The following is a 15,432-nucleotide window of genomic DNA, read 5'->3' on the forward strand; positions in this document are numbered from 1 at the left end:
TGGTAGCAAGACGAAGCCCTATGTGAGATCGAAGGGTCGTAAGTTCGAGAGAGCTCGTGGTCGTCGTTCAAGCAGAGGATTCAAGGTCTAAGAGAGTCCGGAAGTGCTTAGTAACCTTCATGAAGTGTTTGTTGAATCAGGAATTATAACAACGCATCTTCAACAAACAATACAACAGGAATCATCAATCCACAACTTAGTGCTGCTGAGGCTTCTTATGACTACGGAACTACACATCATCTCTTCCACATTCTCTCACCTTTTTGTTTCCAACGATCTTCAATCCCTCAATCTTCACATCCATTGCCTTCAGCATATCGTTCGTATCAGCATCCACCTCAATCTGATCCTTCTGGAGAGCTGTGTGCTATGATGGGAGATTACAGAAGAATGAAGGAAGCAGAACAAGTCATTCAAGTCCTTGCTGCTCATCGCCTTGCGGACCAAGTCTTTCGAACCTGTCTGTGTAATAGTTCACAGTCATATTGCGTTTTCTATGTAAGAATGCTTGATCCTTCTCATAGGCAGAGTGCCAAGCTTTTTGGTATCTCCATGATAAAGAAATGGCCTCAAATTCCTGTTGAAGAACAGAATACCATATGTGAGATGCTTTTCGGTGTTATATCCTCTTTGGAAGAACCAACTGTGTTTCATTAACTAATAGCTAGGAGATACAAAACGTAATATTTCTGATTTCGGTTGTTCTGAGGTTGAAATTGTGTTAGCGAGTTTAATCAAGCTCATGTGGAAAGACAATCCCACAGAAATGTGTACAGTCTTTTTTCAGAAATTAGGAGATCCAAGTTGGCGTAGTGTCAAGTTGCTGGAGGCTCTAGTCCGATGCATGAAAGATAACAATTCTCCTGACTTTTCCATCTCAACAGACACTCACAGGTACTGCTTGAATGCGTATTATCATAATGGATTCAAACAAGTCCATGTCTCTCTCTTATCTCACCAATAGACGGCTCAGTGGGTGGTTTCAGCTGTGTTATTCCTTGGCTCCTCCTTCTCAGAGACATCATCTCAACAGCAACACAATCTCATGGAGGAAGTTATTTCACTTCTTTCAGAAGTTCTTTCCTGGCCATGGCCAAAGATTCGAGAAGGGAACTCAGTGACAAAGACAGGAATGGGAACGGATTTGATAGAACCAGACATCCTCTTTGAACCAATTTTCATTCAAGAATCACTAATTACACTGTTCCAACAATTGTATCAAATAAGCCATCATTTGAGTTGTAGGTATTTTCTCACTCGTTTTGAAACTACTCTTCCACAAACCATCTTAAACACTCTTACTATTCTTGGTTCATACTCCCCTCATTCATTTGCTTCTACTCGTACACATGCTCAGCATCTCCATCGACTGACATCCTTCGCTTTGAATGTCATTCAGCAATCTTATCTCCAAGCAGTGACCAGTACTGGAGGAATCATTGATGCAAATACCATTGAGAATGATACGAAAGAGAAGATTCGAATCGTTCTTCTTCTGAAGACTATTCTTTGTACTCCTGCTTCTGGTGTTATGGTATTCCTTCCTAGTTGGAGTGATGTTGTTCATGGTATGCGAGGCTTAGTGGATGTCGTTCTTGAGGTATCCTTGAGAGAATGTTTCTTATTTAGGATTTAGAACGAGTAGTTACCAACCCATCATTAGCTGAAGACAGTGTAGACCTTCAACAAGGTTGTGAAGAGGTCTTGGGAACATCACTAGAAATTATCAGTTATTGGTGTGATAATCCTGATTTGCTCTCTACAATTGGTGATCTCCCTCAACATGTCTATGAGGGATCATTACAGACACGAATGCGTGTAGCAACACAAGTACTTCGTTATTCAGACACAATGGGTGAACGGCTCTGGCGTGAACTAGAAGCGAGAGATGAGAATGAAGATCAGTGGTCATTTGAAGAAGAGCAAGATACTGTAGGTCGGATTGGGCGTGTGACTGCTGGAACCACTTGCAATTTTCTTCTTCGTGTATTTGAAGGATTGCTTGATTCAATGGAACATTGTAGAAATGAAGGAGAAAGTGATTTGCTTCAAGAACAGGTCTATTGGGTTCTAGTCTATGTAAAACACTTCATAAGTGATTTTGATTGTGATGAGGTTCCTATAGCTTTCACATCAATTATAACAGATTCTCAGTACCCTCTTCTTCTGTTTATGGATGTTTGGGTAGCATTAGAGAATCACATTCATATATAGAATCATGATATCAAGCGTCTTCTCTCAATCTCTTCGATTACAATTTCACCTATTCTTCTTCAAGCAGTTCTTGCCTATTTACGTAGTTTTGCTACACTGTATCTTCCTTATCGTCCTCACCTCGCTACTGACTTCTTCACGATCATTGCAATTACACTCACTTCAGCTGCTCAAGAGCATACTCCCTTTGTTACTACCGTGGACGTCCTTCAACTCCTTCTGAAACAGACTATTCAAGATGGAGTCGGTGATATCAATCAGGAAGTCTGGGAGGAACTTGTGGGTGCTCTAGTAAATTATGTGAAGCAGTTCTCTGTATCAGGTCGTCTTCACACACTGAACGACATGCCTGTTCGTCATTGGCGACTTTACTCAAAGGCTGTAATCACGGGAATGCTATTGATGGGAGTAAGACAGAATGAGAGAATGAACAGTAGATGGAAGAGAATATATCTTGTGTACGAACTATCCTGAGTATCCTTCTCGATCATCTTCGTTCTCTCTGCACAATTCCTAATTTTGATTCGTTTGTAGCCAGTACCAAGCAGAAAGAACAAGTACAGGCAGTTCTATCTCTCATTCGAGGTGTCTGTTCTCTTGAGAATCCCAATATTGTCTGTATTTCCTTCTATTCCGAAATACTCCCTTTTCTCTCCATTCTTTTCCAGCGTGCTCGAGCTTATGAGGAGATTCGAATGAGTATTCTCCATATTCTTAACGAGGAAGCTTCAGTCTTAAGTTCTATGTCTGAAGAAGCGAATCTGCAATATGGCCAGACACTTCTAACCATCATCACAGAATCAATTCGTGCTCTTCCTGGAGATGAGATCCAGATCAAGAAAGCTTCTGATTCGATTGTCAAAACCCTTTCGCTTCTGTTTAAGATTCTTTGTAATGCCTCAACTAATACCGTTCTCAATGATTCCTTCATGTGGAATACCTCCCTGATGGCTGGATATCTGAAATTGTTAAGTGCGGTATCTTCACAACTCACATTCTTCCCACTACTCATGAAGACTATCTTCGAGACATCTCTTATGTTATGTGGAGCCTGTATTCAAGGAATGGATATCCAATCTTTTAATGATATTGAAGTGTTCTTCTCCTTTATGGTAACGTCACTTGATCGATATGAGTAGGATTGAAAGACTGATTTGAGTGGTAGTTGTGAGTTTAAAAGTATGGATTGTTTGTATCTGTTATTTACGCATTGTTTGGAGATTCGAGATGGAAAGCAATCTTATGGTGGGTCATGGAATGAGGGAATCATGGGTTATTTGTCTACTCATCCAAGTTGGGAATAGTAAGTGGAATCAACAATAGATGTTCCTGAACAACTCTTTGAAGCTGTATATACCCAAGTCTTTTCTCCTAAGACGGGAGTTGTTACAAAGGATGGACTAGAAATGCGTGCTTCAAATCTTGTATTGGTTCTTCTGGCATTTGCTCGCGAGCCTATTGAGAATTATCTTCGCACCATCCATGCTGCTTCTCTACAGATGCAACCGACTCTACTGAAAGGAATCCTAAACGACAATTGTATTCGTGGCTATCAAGAACGTCATATTCGATGGTCTTATAACAAATCGTTCCTCCATTTCTACAATACCATCCAACGGTTATGTGAAGAAACAAATCCATAGAATTTTTGTTTAATATACTATTACTATCCACGATAAGGAACATGAGTGACAAATCCCTCATCGTTCACCGGAACACGTACTCTCATGGGTCTTAAATCACGAGTCATGGGTGAGTGCTACAGTATTACAGGCAGTGTAACATACCAACTTCGTTCATAACAATTACGTTACAATCAGGACAGTCCTTTAGAATCATATCTTTGGCTTCATTTCCCTTCATATTCATCACTTCGGGCCATCTTGGGGTGAAGAAGAATCACATCACTTACGAAGTCTTTGCACCTGGTGGATATGGGTTATAAGCTAGTGCTGTAAAGGAAAGTAGTAAAGTCAATAGAAAGAAGAGCGATCTCATGAAAAGAAATATGAAACAAACAAATTCTAGTCAAACACTTAACCTCGTCTAGGAGGATTCTTAACAATATTGTTCTCATCAACAAAGATACGCACTCTGTCAAAACGCAAATCCATCGTTACGGCAGAAAACTATAGCTATTACTAACAAAATACATCACTTACATGGTTGAGCACAATAACATTGCAATCCTTACATTCTGCTTTCACAACATCTTTTGCCTTCTCTCCGGTCATTCCAACAGTTTCAGGCCAACTAATTCTCAGTGCATGACTCAAATGACACCTTTCCTTTTCCACTTTAGGAAAAGATCTTAATCCGTTAGCCACTAAAACAAGTAGAGCAAACACTAAAGCAAAGTATCGAAACTTCATTTTGTGACTTTTTCAAACACCCAGTAATACCTTGATTATCAAGGATTCACTCATCGTGTCAGTTTAACAAACAACTCACAGTCGCGACTCAATCTGTACATACCATTGACGAAGCTTCTCCAAGGCTTCAGAATATACAGAGGATTCCGATGATTTATCGGTTTCTTGATCAGGAAGGGTGATGCGAATAGCAGTACGAGACTCGTCTCTTGTCTTATTCAGTTCTTCACGCAATTCCTTGATAGTCTCTTCCTTCTCTTCCAACTCCTTGATCAAATCACTCATTGAACGTGTATCAATAGTCTCTCCCGACTCAAATACTGTTTTCAGCAAACTCACAGTACCAGGGTTGGTAGTCGTTTCAGCAAGTTGCTTCTCCAAGTCACTTTCACGTTGTTGAGAATCTTTGAGCAAACCCTAAATCTAAAGCAACAACCAAAGAACTACCATCAACTCTTCGTTAGTTTGTTCAAGTTTCTTCTTCTCTTCAGCTACCTTCTGAAGCTGCTCCTTTAGAGATTCCATCTCCTGGAAATCCATGGGGACTCGAGTGTCCGACTACAATTAAAAGGAGAATCAGCATCGACACTATGTGAATCGCGCAACTGGGCTTGTAGCTTCTCATTTTCACTTTTCAGTTCATCCCGTCTACAGATTAAGTCTCAGAATAAGGGAAACTCGGCTTTAATCTTCGTCATATCCTCTTCCATTCCATTGATGTTCTCTGCCAATCGCTTATACTTCTCTTGACTTGCTAAGACTTCATCTACCCGAGTCTGGAGGTCCTCTCGGGTTTTCTTACTGTCTTCCAATTGCGACTTTGCTTCCTCCATTTCTTCCTTTAAAGCACGATTCTCTCTTTCAATACTCTCCACACGAGAGAGTAAATCGTCTCTTTCATCCTGCAACTGATTCATCCTACTATGAAGCGTTTCCGTGTACTGCTGCATTTCCATGTAAGAGCGATCCACTGAATAATTAAAATGCACATTCAAACGACACACCTGTTTCACTATCCTGTGTGGCTTCATCCATATCAGGAACTCTCGAATTCTGTCCAAGGCTATCCATCTTTTAAAATATCAAACCTATCACTATTCAAACGAACGTTATTCTGATTTCACATTCTCCTCAGATGGAAACTAAAACGATCAAGTTTCAATTAGAAGACAGTGTCTCTCGTGATGTTATCGATTTGGAACTTTACGAAAGGGTCTCCGTGAGGACTCTAAAGAGAATCATTTCAGATACACATCCAAACCATCCAGATATTGCAAGAATACACATGGATTACTCGGATGATGATGTGCTTCCTGCTGAGGTCAATGAGACTATAGTACCTCTGTTGTATTCTTATTATCATTAGGAAGCGAAGTCAGTGTTTGTAACATATTCAATTCTTCCTGAAACGCAAGTTGAGGAAATGGTAAATCTATTTGGCATTTCTGATCGTTAGGGTGGAAATGAAGTACCCAAGAGGAAAGGAATTGTTGGTAATCAGTCCTAGGGTCATTTGTAGCTGCTGCGAATGTTTCGAAGTAAAGAAGAACGGAGACGCGCAATGCTTAATGAAGAAGGAGAACATGTTGTGATTGAAATCCCAGTTGTAGAGATGAGTCCTGGAACTCATCTCTAGACTACACAGAATATTATTTATGCAATCGTTTCCTATTACGTTATTTTCCATACAAAATACGTTACAAATCTCATGAACTCAATGAAAGACCATGTTGTAAGAAAGCGTTTATTTGACGATTCCTAGGGTTTTTCAATTCCGAAAACTATTATATTTGTCCTTTTCAATCTGTAACATTTGTTGTGTCTATTGATGTATAGAATCATGCTATTCGTTCCTGTGATACATCAGATCAAGGATTTACTAAAACTAAATAAAGATAGTAATATTAATTAAACAATTGATAGATAGTGGTTGATTTCACACCAGAAGGATTCCTTGGAGATGTGTGGCTTTGTATCTATTACTTCTTTGCCACGTTTCTTCCTTGGAACTGGGGACCTCGTGTATTCAGGAAATAGTATTTGTTTGTTGATGCCACATCATCATCGTCACAGTGTTATATAGTCCTTCAGATATTTATTATGTAGAGGAGTCGATCACGATCGCGCAGTCATCATCGTTATCGAGAACCCTCACCTCCTAAATCTGTGAAACAGCAAATATTTGAGTCGAAACTCAATCCACTCAATGGAAAACCATTTTCAAGGAGGTATTTCGATCTTTTGCGAACAAGAAGATCTTTGCCTGTTTTTGAGTTTCTGGATATCTTTGAAGATGCTTATTCCAATAATTCTGTGATTATTGTCGAAGGAGAAACGGGAAGTGGTAAAACTACACAGATTCCTCAAGTAGATTGATTTCGATCTGCTCCTTATCATAGGCTCTCTTGCTGCATCTGTTGAAAGCCAATCGGGACCATATTCCTCATATTGCATGTACCCAACCCCGTCGTGTAGCAGCTACAAGTGTTGCAAAGCGAGTGGCAGAGGAGATGGATGTTATTTGTGGTGAAGAAGTTGGTTATAGTGTTCGTTTCGAAGATGTGTCTAGTCCACGTACAATGCTCAAGTCAGTTTCCATTCTGGAGATTACATCTAGATATCTAACCGATGGAATGCTTCTCCGAGAGGCTATCACCGATCCTTTGTTAAAGAAGTATGATGTTGTGATTTTGGATGAAGTCCATGAAAGGACACTTTCTACCGATGTTATTCTTGGAATGGTGAAAGAAGTTTTCCAGTATCGCACAGATCTGAAATTGGTTGTGATGAGTGCAACAATGGATGCCAGTTCCTTTCAGAAATATTTCAATCAAGCTCCTCTCTTCAAAGTACCTGGTCGTTTATATCCTGTGGAGATCTTCTACACAGCAGCTCCTGAACCTGACTATATTCAAGCTGCTGTACGTACAGTAGTTCAGATTCATCTCTATGAAGGCCCTGGAGATGTCCTCTTGTTTCTCACAGGAGAACAAGAGATCATGGAGACATGTGATAAATTAGTACGTGAGTCTCAGAAATTCGCTTCCACTGTGCAAAAGATGACTGTAATTCCGCTTTTCTCTTCCCTGCCTCCTGCCCAACAGCAATTAGCTTTTGCTCCTGCTGGAGACAATACTAGGAAAGTGGTTGTCTCTACCAACATTGCCGAAACTTCGGTGACAATAAACGGTATTGTTTTTGTCATCGATACAGGATTCTGTAAGCAGAAGGTATTTGATCCTCGTACTCGCGTGGAATCACTACGTGTAACACCTATCTCCCAAGCAGCAGCCAAACAGAGAGCAGGTCGCGCTGGACGTACACAACCTGGGAAGTGTTTTCGCTTATACACAGAATCGTCCTTCGTGACTCAGTTGCCGGTATCCATGAATACAAAGTCTTCTTTCTAGGCTCAAACTCCTCCTGAGATTCTTCGAAGCAATGTAGCATCTGTTGTCTTGACGCTCAAACGGCTTGGTGTTCAGAATCTGGCTAAGTTTGACTTCATGGCTTCTCCTCCTTCAGAATCCTTGATGCGAGCCTTGGAGTCACTTCATGGTTTGGGAGCTCTGGATGACAATGGTCAAATCACTCCGTTAGGAATCCTCTTGGCAGAGTTCCCCTTGGAACCTCAACTCACCAAGTGTTTACTAACAGCTCCAATCTATGGCTGTGTGTATGAGATTCTATCCATCCTTGCAATGTTGTCTGTTCCTTCCATCTTCATTCGTACTGGTAATTCTCGACGAGGAATCCGAGAAGAATGGGCTCAACGAGGAGTCTACGAAGAAGAGGAAGTGGACTCAGGAGAAGAATGTTCACGTCTGTTCGGTGATTCAGACAGTGATCATATGACCTTGTTACATATGTAATGAATACATAGAATGTTTCATTTCTAGTTTTGATGCATTTATGAAAGTGAAGGAAGAAGATAAGTCTCTTTGGTGTTCTTCTCTTGGCTTAAACATTCGAAGTCTCCGTCAAGCAACCAATGTTCGAGAACAGTTGTGTTCACTAACAGAAAAACATCACATTCCCGTGGTTACTGACCCATCTCTATCATCAATGGAGAGAAAACGGAATATCAAGAGATGTCTATGTCAAGGATTCTTCATGCAATCAGCCATCTATGATCGGGATGGATTCTATCTTACAGCCAAGGAGGCACAGCGTGCTCGAATCCATCCATCTTCATCCGTTACTACACCTTGTCATTGGGTGATCTACAATGAATTGGTTGAGACATCTGGAAGTTTCATTCGAACTGTAACACAGGTAGAAGGGAAGTGGCTAGCAGAGACTGCTCCAGATTACTTTGATCTTACTTCATTCCCTGAAGGTCGAATGAAACAGGAACTAATCCATCTTTATCAAGAACTTCTCTTATAATATATCGTTTAGGACTTGTTTCTATTATCAAACATATGATACAAGACATAATGTACCAAGAATAAAAAACACACCTATCATAAATGATAAACAAGTATAGTTCTTCTCACAATCCAATGTGACTCCAGTTGGTAGTAGCTCATACACACAAATATATGTCATGACTCCAGCTGTAAATCCAAACAAGAACCCAAATAATGAGGGCGACACACTCTGACCTATGAAAAGAGAGCAGATCAGTGCTCCCACAGGCTCTGCAAGTCCTGCTAAGAGTGCCCAGAGAAAGGCCATATGGCGCTTGTTAGTAGCATAAAATACAGGAAGAGCAACAGATAACCCTTCAGGAATATTATGGGCAGCAATTCCAATAGCTAGAGAGACTCCCAGCTTGGGATTATCCAGGTAAGCAATATAGGAAACTACTCCTTCAGGAAAGTTGTGAATGGTGATGGCAATGGCTGATAGCAAGCCAACACTACGTAGATTACTGAGTACCTTTTCGTCCACAAAGTATTCCTCTTTCGCCAAATCTCGTGTACTTCCTGTGATGTGAATCTCCACTCCATGACCTGACAATACATGATTCGCTTCGGCAGTTGGTAGTTCCTGCATTTCCAGATCCTTTGTTTCCTTGAATACAGGGTTCTGGATTACTTGACCCTCAACTTGTTCCTCTACATCGGATCGAATTGATAATCTCCGTTTAAGAACTCCATGAACTGGTTGATCCGATTCCTTTGGTAACTCGAACTCTACATCGGATACGCGATGCATTAGGATTTCCATCAAATATGATACCAGTACACCTGACAATAGAGCAAGAGCACCAGCAAACATTCTACAGACTAACACTTCCATCGCTCACTTACCCTATCTTATCATTCGCGTAGCGAATTGCATAATATCTCTGTGATTCTTCAAACATCTCAAAGAATGATAAGAAGAGCATTACTCCAGCACTAAAACCCAGAGCTATGGATAAGAATGTCCGGTTTGCCAGCTTCACCATAGAATTGAAATAAACGATTAAACCACCCACTGCCGTAGCCAATCCAGCAAATAGCGAAACTGCAATAGCCATGGGTTCCTATCATTTCAACCATCCAGTAACCAGTTACATTCGCTAGATCAATATCGGTTATGTTCATTGAAAGAATAATTGTGAACCTCACAATGAATTCACGGGAATTGGCTCACATTTGGCGGAGATTCAAGTCTCATTTTTCTGTTTGTTATGCCTCCGAAGAAAACGGGAGTGCGAAAGAAGAAGGAGAAGATGAGAGCAGCACAGGCTGTATATGGTGATAGTGAAGTCAATTCATAGGAGAAAGCCACTGCATCACGATTGATGTCAACATCTCAGCTACTGGCCTATGGTGATATGTCTAAAGTTCCGGGAAATTTTGAAATGGAATGCTCCGAATGCGGTATGAAACAGAAGAATCGCGCCTTTTGTTACTTTTGTCATGCAGTTTCGTTCTATTGCTCTATTCATTCATGTAGGTGCAAAAACTTCCCATTTGTGCTCATTGTGGACGAATGAAGTGCAGTGGTGTCGGAACAGATTGTCTGATAAAACATCCAGGAACTACAGTTACTGGCATGAAGTTTGTAGGAGCTATATGTGACTTCTGCGAGGCTTTCGTGTGTCATTCGAGAAAATGTATCCAGGAGCATGCTTGCGCTTGTCCATTCCGCAGCGGTCCTGAACCAGGTGCATTAAGTATATGCTGTTCAGAATGTCATCGTGATGTCTGGAGTCATGGTGGAAAGATGTACCAATGTAGTATCTGTGGGAAATGGAACTGTCAAGATGATCAGTTTGAACATCAAGCAATGTGTCAGACTCTCGAGGGTGAGAATTATAAATGTGTCTCATGTAATAAACGAGGGCAGTGGTCATGTATGCGTTGCAAAGTGAGCTATTGTGACATTCATGTTATCTCAGCCATTAATGTAGTTCTGGGTTAGAGGCATGATATACAGAAAGACCGAAATGGAAAATACAAATGCAAAAAGTGTCAATATGAGCTTAAAGATGTGAGCAATCTTTCCCTAAGTGGTATGTAGTATTTTGTTGGAATTATATACAGTGAAGAAGCATGAGTTTGGACGACAAACCCAGTATCATTCAGATGATGACATGTATGGTCCTCCAGGAGAAATAGAAACATACTGGGGTGAAAGTGAATCTGAGTCCACATAAATTCATTTACCAGACCGTTAATCGAACCAATTCTGTTTGTTCAAGAAACATCAAAAGAAAAGTAGGGATTCTTGTACTCGGGCGTTAGAGATTCTGTTTCAAACTGATTCGTAGGACTATCTCCTTCTTTTAATTTACTGGGCTTTTCGAGTAATTGCCCTCCAGGTCGTTTTACTGCAATAGTAGACGAAAACCTGAACTGAGACAAAAAGGAATCTGCATTCTCAATCTGAAGTGGAGTCTGTTCTTTTTTCGGTGATGCAGATGATAACGTTGGCGGAGTCATCTGTATCTTTCTTGCATCGGAAAATAAAGGTTGATTTATGTCGATTGCAATACCATACTTCGGAATCACTCGTGTCAATCGAAGCGACTCAAAGAACCTATCGAGATAACTCGTATCAACTGACGATGGCAGATATGGCTCACCTGTCCTTGCACATTGATATCCTCTTGCGATTTGCTTTGCTTCTTCAGGCTTCTTGATAACACCAAAAATACAATATTCACTCTCACAAAACTTCCTTTCTAGAGAAGTGACTGGTGTTAGATACTTCATTGTATTCGATTTGGGATCAAAGATCACCTGATGATGGAAGCATGCCAGAGCTTCATCCAGCTTGGCTCGATAGGTCTGAAAACCATTTGGATCGTCTTTAGGTTTATGTTTGGGATTCGTTGTAATCTCATTGAGAGTATCGATAACAGACCTTTCTTTCTCTACATATCGCTTAGCTGTCTTTAGACCAATCTGAGGAAGACTCTTCAAATAGTCACAGCCACTGAGAACACACATCAACTCAAACTGATCGCAAGTCCATGTTTTAAAACCAAGATCCGGATTGGTGAACACAGATTCCAAGGAGACTTCTTCACAGGATCCATCAGTATCCATCTTGAAGAGTACATGATGGCAACGATAACACAGAGTGTCTGAATCTTCGCTGACCACAGCATCCACATATCCAGATCGACAAAGATAGGCTAATTCCGAATCAGCTTCATAGGGGGCAATGATATAAGCAATTCGAAGCGAATTCAGCAGTAGCAGAAAGCGTTTAATCATTTCCGCAGTGACAATCACGCCTTGTCGAAAGTGATCTATAGCTTCGGCTCTTCTCCCTAGAGCATATAGCCGTTTCCCTTCTTCGACATGGTGTTGACGGTTCCTAGAGATAAGAGAACAATTCTATTCTGACTTTTTGCGATCCGCATTCTCCCCTTCCTTAGCAGGTAAATCATTTCCATCAATGACGAATATAGGAGTGATTCCATTTGCCTGTAACATTGAAATCATCTTTCTAGTCACGCCGAGGTATTTGTCCGTATTCCTCCCTAAACACAACTCCTCAGAGCAGCAATAGGTTCCTCGGTGAAGCCTACAAATAAGAAAGGAAGCCAAATCGATACCAGCACATGGCATCTATTGCCACCGTTTTTCCTTGGTACTCGCGGACATGAATAGATCGACGTGCCGGTTTTACAAGTGATAAGAGACCCTCAATTCCCATAATTAGAAAGTGAACCAAAAGCGCGGTGAACGTTCAGTACGTTTTAACAAACAATCAACTTCGATTTCACAGAAATGATAAAAGGATGTTCACAGAGTTCTGCCACGCTCCATCTTCGCTTGACATCCTTCTGCAAACATTTGACAATAAAGTCTTTACAATCAGCAGAAACGACAGGTTTCGAAGGAAACTCTATATTTGTGACATTCAAAATAACGTTTTCTCGAAGAAGTGTTTCCTATCACTCAATTACCAATCTCATCCCAACTTGTGTCATATCTTCTCCAAAGGGCTTCTTTCCATATACCATCTGATAAAGAATCACTCCTACAGACCACACATCAACCTTCTGGGATATTAAAGGTGGAGAGGAAGAATTCAGTTGAAAGCATTCAGGAGGAAGATACCAGTAGGTTCCCGCCCCTGGTGAAGTCAAAGCCATTTTACTATCGCCTGCAGGATCCAGTTCCTTTGAGAGTCCAAAATCAGTAATCTTGATATGACCATCTGCATCAAAAAGAATATTCCCAGGCTTCAAATCATAGTGAATAATCTTCAACTTAGATTGAGACATATATAAGAGAGCTGATAGAATCTACTTAACATTTCGTTTCATGTCCATACCTGAATAGTAATAGCACGAGCCTCAGCTTCCTTTAGAACCACATTCTGCTTCAAATAACGCTCAAGGTCTGTTCCTGGACAATACTCTAAAACTGTAGCGAAACTGTCCGAATCGATCACAAAACTATCAAGCTGACGAACCACATTTTCATGCTGAAGTCGTTTCTGAATATCATTCTCTCGAATGGCATGTTTTATGTAATTAGATTTCCGTTCATCAGACCAAGCACTTGATAATTGGTGAATTTTGATAGCTACGTCTGTCAATTGCTGAAGATCATATGCATGCCACACTTCACTAAAACCCCCTTTTCCCAACATTTCAATCACTTGATAACGACTCTACGAATCAACTCTCTCAATCGTCTTCACTTGAAGAAGTGGTCTTCCACAGTATTTGCTATTCTCTTCTTCGCGTAAACGACGCACTTCTCGAATTTGTTCCTCTTTTTCTACATCCAGCTTTGCTAATTCTTCAGTGTACTCAGCTTGCTGTTTCTTCAGTGTGTTCAATCGACACTTCAGAATCTCCTGTTTGGCTAGTTGTTCGAAGTCAGCAGAATCAATCTCTTCTGTATCTCCGGATGTAAGAGAGGTGGTAGGAGGCATCATCACCTCTTTCTCATTACGTGTGTTCCGCTATGCATCACCATATCCACCATTTCCAACCTTGCGAAGTGTACGACGCTCTGCCTCTAGTTTCTCCTTCATCTCTGATACCTCCACCAACAACCGTCGTAGTTCACGATACCGCTATGAATCACTCTCTCACACTTTACCCACGTTGCCTTCGTGCCATGTCTCAACAACACGATGACCCATCTGTTGGAGGACTACGCTACCTACACGAATGTTCCCGCGGAGAACCTGCTGCTGACGCTCGGTTGCAGCACTCAACGCATAGCTTCGAATCCAACGTTCTAGTGCCTTCTGTGCCCTCTCACGAGTCTCGGTAAGCTCGTTTGTAGCATGTGTGATCTGAGCCTGAAGAGTTTCGACATCCTTCTGATAACTTTCTTGCAATTGGGCAGCTGCTTCCTTCTGTGAAGTGAGTGTTGATAGAGTGCTTTGAGACTCTGCTAGTTTGGCATTTACTTGTGAAAGTTCCTAAGATAAATAAGACTTGGCAACTCTACGTGCTCCAAATCTTTGATTCGCTGGTCTCGAATCATTAGTAATGAGTGCATATCCTTTGAACGGAGATCAAAACTAGTCTGACTGGTGGTTGTAGGAACGTCCATACCTTCGGTTGCAGAGTCCAATGGAACAATTGGAGGTTTTCCTGAAGGTAATTGAAGTGCATCGAGTGAATGTGAAGGAGTACTGAGATCATTATGAGGTATATCTGGTAATGATAGTGAACTAGCATCTGTTTGTTGCTGTGGAAGGAGGCCTGAAGACTTTGCTCCAAAGAGATTTCGGGCAACAAAATGACGAGAATCCGAGCGGGTTCCCTCTTTGGGGGTAAAATAACTATCAATTCGCTTGTTATTCTGAGGGGGTGACAAGGGAGTAGGAGAAGACAACGAATTGTCATCCTCCGATAATTCCACATATTGTTCTAGAACTCAGTTCAACAATCAATTAGTACGTGGATTCTCTTTCTTGGGAGTCATTCGTCGTCGCGCGTTGTAACGCTACACTAAAACAAAAAGATCATAGATACAGTGGGTGTTGACTGTTTTCGAACACGTTTTAACTTGCGAATACCTTGAATCTACACGATAATGTCAAGATCCTACAACTCACAGAATTGTTTGATGAATCCGTGATAATCTCTTGACATTGGATATCTTTTAGCTAGAAATATCATCTAAATTAAAGAAGACTACCTCGTCTCTTGGCGGCTGAGTTGTCTTACGTTGTTCCATTGCAGAACTACTATTCCCCTGTTCCATAGATGTTTTATGTAATTAATCTAACGATAAGTATGCGATGCGCGGTAATCGTACATTGAACAAATAGAACAATTCAACTCACAGAAATGAAATGACCAAAGGACGAGGATATTTGATCTGATATTTCCACTTCGACGGTTGTGTGACTGTGAGAAAGAGACAAATGGATGTTCAAACTCGTGATTACTAGCTAATTGCATCGTGTTTCTCTTCACTTC

At 41.0% G+C, this 15,432-nt stretch overlaps 8 protein-coding genes across 8 annotated transcripts; 3 read left to right on the plus strand and 5 right to left on the minus strand.

Annotated features, from left to right (window-relative positions):
* Window positions 1-742: 742 nt before the first annotated feature.
* Window positions 743-3,857, plus strand: JH06_1086 (hypothetical protein; the record flags this gene model as incomplete). The annotated part of the gene is made up of 9 exons (XM_014673138.1): window positions 743-934; window positions 965-1,215; window positions 1,246-1,600; window positions 1,630-2,184; window positions 2,215-2,622; window positions 2,652-3,191; window positions 3,231-3,349; window positions 3,380-3,507; window positions 3,538-3,857. 9 exons carry the CDS (start codon window positions 743-745, stop codon window positions 3,855-3,857), a joined length of 2,868 nt encoding a protein of 955 aa, XP_014528624.1.
* A 393-nt stretch (window positions 3,858-4,250) lies between these two features.
* JH06_1087 (subtilisin inhibitor) lies at window positions 4,251-4,586 on the minus strand (the record flags this gene model as incomplete). The annotated part of the gene is made up of 3 exons (XM_014673139.1): window positions 4,251-4,343; window positions 4,377-4,467; window positions 4,498-4,586. 3 exons carry the CDS (start codon window positions 4,584-4,586, stop codon window positions 4,251-4,253), a joined length of 273 nt encoding a protein of 90 aa, XP_014528625.1.
* A 75-nt stretch (window positions 4,587-4,661) lies between these two features.
* JH06_1088 (hypothetical protein) lies at window positions 4,662-5,657 on the minus strand (the record flags this gene model as incomplete). The annotated part of the gene is made up of 5 exons (XM_014673140.1): window positions 4,662-5,003; window positions 5,034-5,144; window positions 5,174-5,234; window positions 5,265-5,556; window positions 5,591-5,657. 5 exons carry the CDS (start codon window positions 5,655-5,657, stop codon window positions 4,662-4,664), a joined length of 873 nt encoding a protein of 290 aa, XP_014528626.1.
* An 889-nt stretch (window positions 5,658-6,546) lies between these two features.
* JH06_1089 (putative pre-mRNA-splicing factor ATP-dependent RNA helicase) lies at window positions 6,547-8,975 on the plus strand (the record flags this gene model as incomplete). Its single annotated transcript, XM_014673141.1, has 5 exons — window positions 6,547-6,660; window positions 6,693-6,953; window positions 6,986-7,966; window positions 7,997-8,454; window positions 8,486-8,975. The coding sequence occupies 5 exons, from the start codon at window positions 6,547-6,549 to the stop codon at window positions 8,973-8,975; spliced, it is 2,304 nt and encodes a 767-aa protein (XP_014528627.1).
* Window positions 8,976-9,002: 27 nt separating this feature from the next.
* JH06_1090 (zinc transporter protein) lies at window positions 9,003-10,056 on the minus strand (the record flags this gene model as incomplete). Its single annotated transcript, XM_014673142.1, is given in 3 exon segments — window positions 9,003-9,049; window positions 9,068-9,813; window positions 9,845-10,056. The coding sequence occupies 3 exon segments, from the start codon at window positions 10,054-10,056 to the stop codon at window positions 9,003-9,005; spliced, it is 1,005 nt and encodes a 334-aa protein (XP_014528628.1).
* A 153-nt stretch (window positions 10,057-10,209) lies between these two features.
* JH06_1091 (hypothetical protein) lies at window positions 10,210-11,181 on the plus strand (the record flags this gene model as incomplete). The annotated part of the gene is made up of 5 exons (XM_014673143.1): window positions 10,210-10,269; window positions 10,300-10,446; window positions 10,479-10,931; window positions 10,962-11,037; window positions 11,069-11,181. The coding sequence occupies 5 exons, from the start codon at window positions 10,210-10,212 to the stop codon at window positions 11,179-11,181; spliced, it is 849 nt and encodes a 282-aa protein (XP_014528629.1).
* Window positions 11,182-11,221: 40 nt separating this feature from the next.
* Window positions 11,222-12,692, minus strand: JH06_1092 (hypothetical protein; the record flags this gene model as incomplete). Its single annotated transcript, XM_014673144.1, has 3 exons — window positions 11,222-12,350; window positions 12,381-12,560; window positions 12,592-12,692. 3 exons carry the CDS (start codon window positions 12,690-12,692, stop codon window positions 11,222-11,224), a joined length of 1,410 nt encoding a protein of 469 aa, XP_014528630.1.
* Window positions 12,693-12,735: 43 nt separating this feature from the next.
* Window positions 12,736-15,187, minus strand: JH06_1093 (hypothetical protein; the record flags this gene model as incomplete). Its single annotated transcript, XM_014673145.1, is given in 11 exon segments — window positions 12,736-12,930; window positions 12,961-13,287; window positions 13,317-13,658; window positions 13,671-13,955; window positions 13,986-14,069; window positions 14,091-14,423; window positions 14,453-14,877; window positions 14,908-14,953; window positions 14,983-15,033; window positions 15,066-15,116; window positions 15,149-15,187. 11 exon segments carry the CDS (start codon window positions 15,185-15,187, stop codon window positions 12,736-12,738), a joined length of 2,178 nt encoding a protein of 725 aa, XP_014528631.1.
* Between the last annotated feature and the right edge of the window lie 245 nt (window positions 15,188-15,432).

The sequence above is a fragment of the Blastocystis sp. subtype 4 genome, assembly GCF_000743755.1.
Source record: "Blastocystis sp. subtype 4 strain WR1 chromosome Unknown seqid_0055, whole genome shotgun sequence".
NCBI lineage: Eukaryota > Bigyra > Opalinata > Blastocystidae > Blastocystis > Blastocystis sp. subtype 4.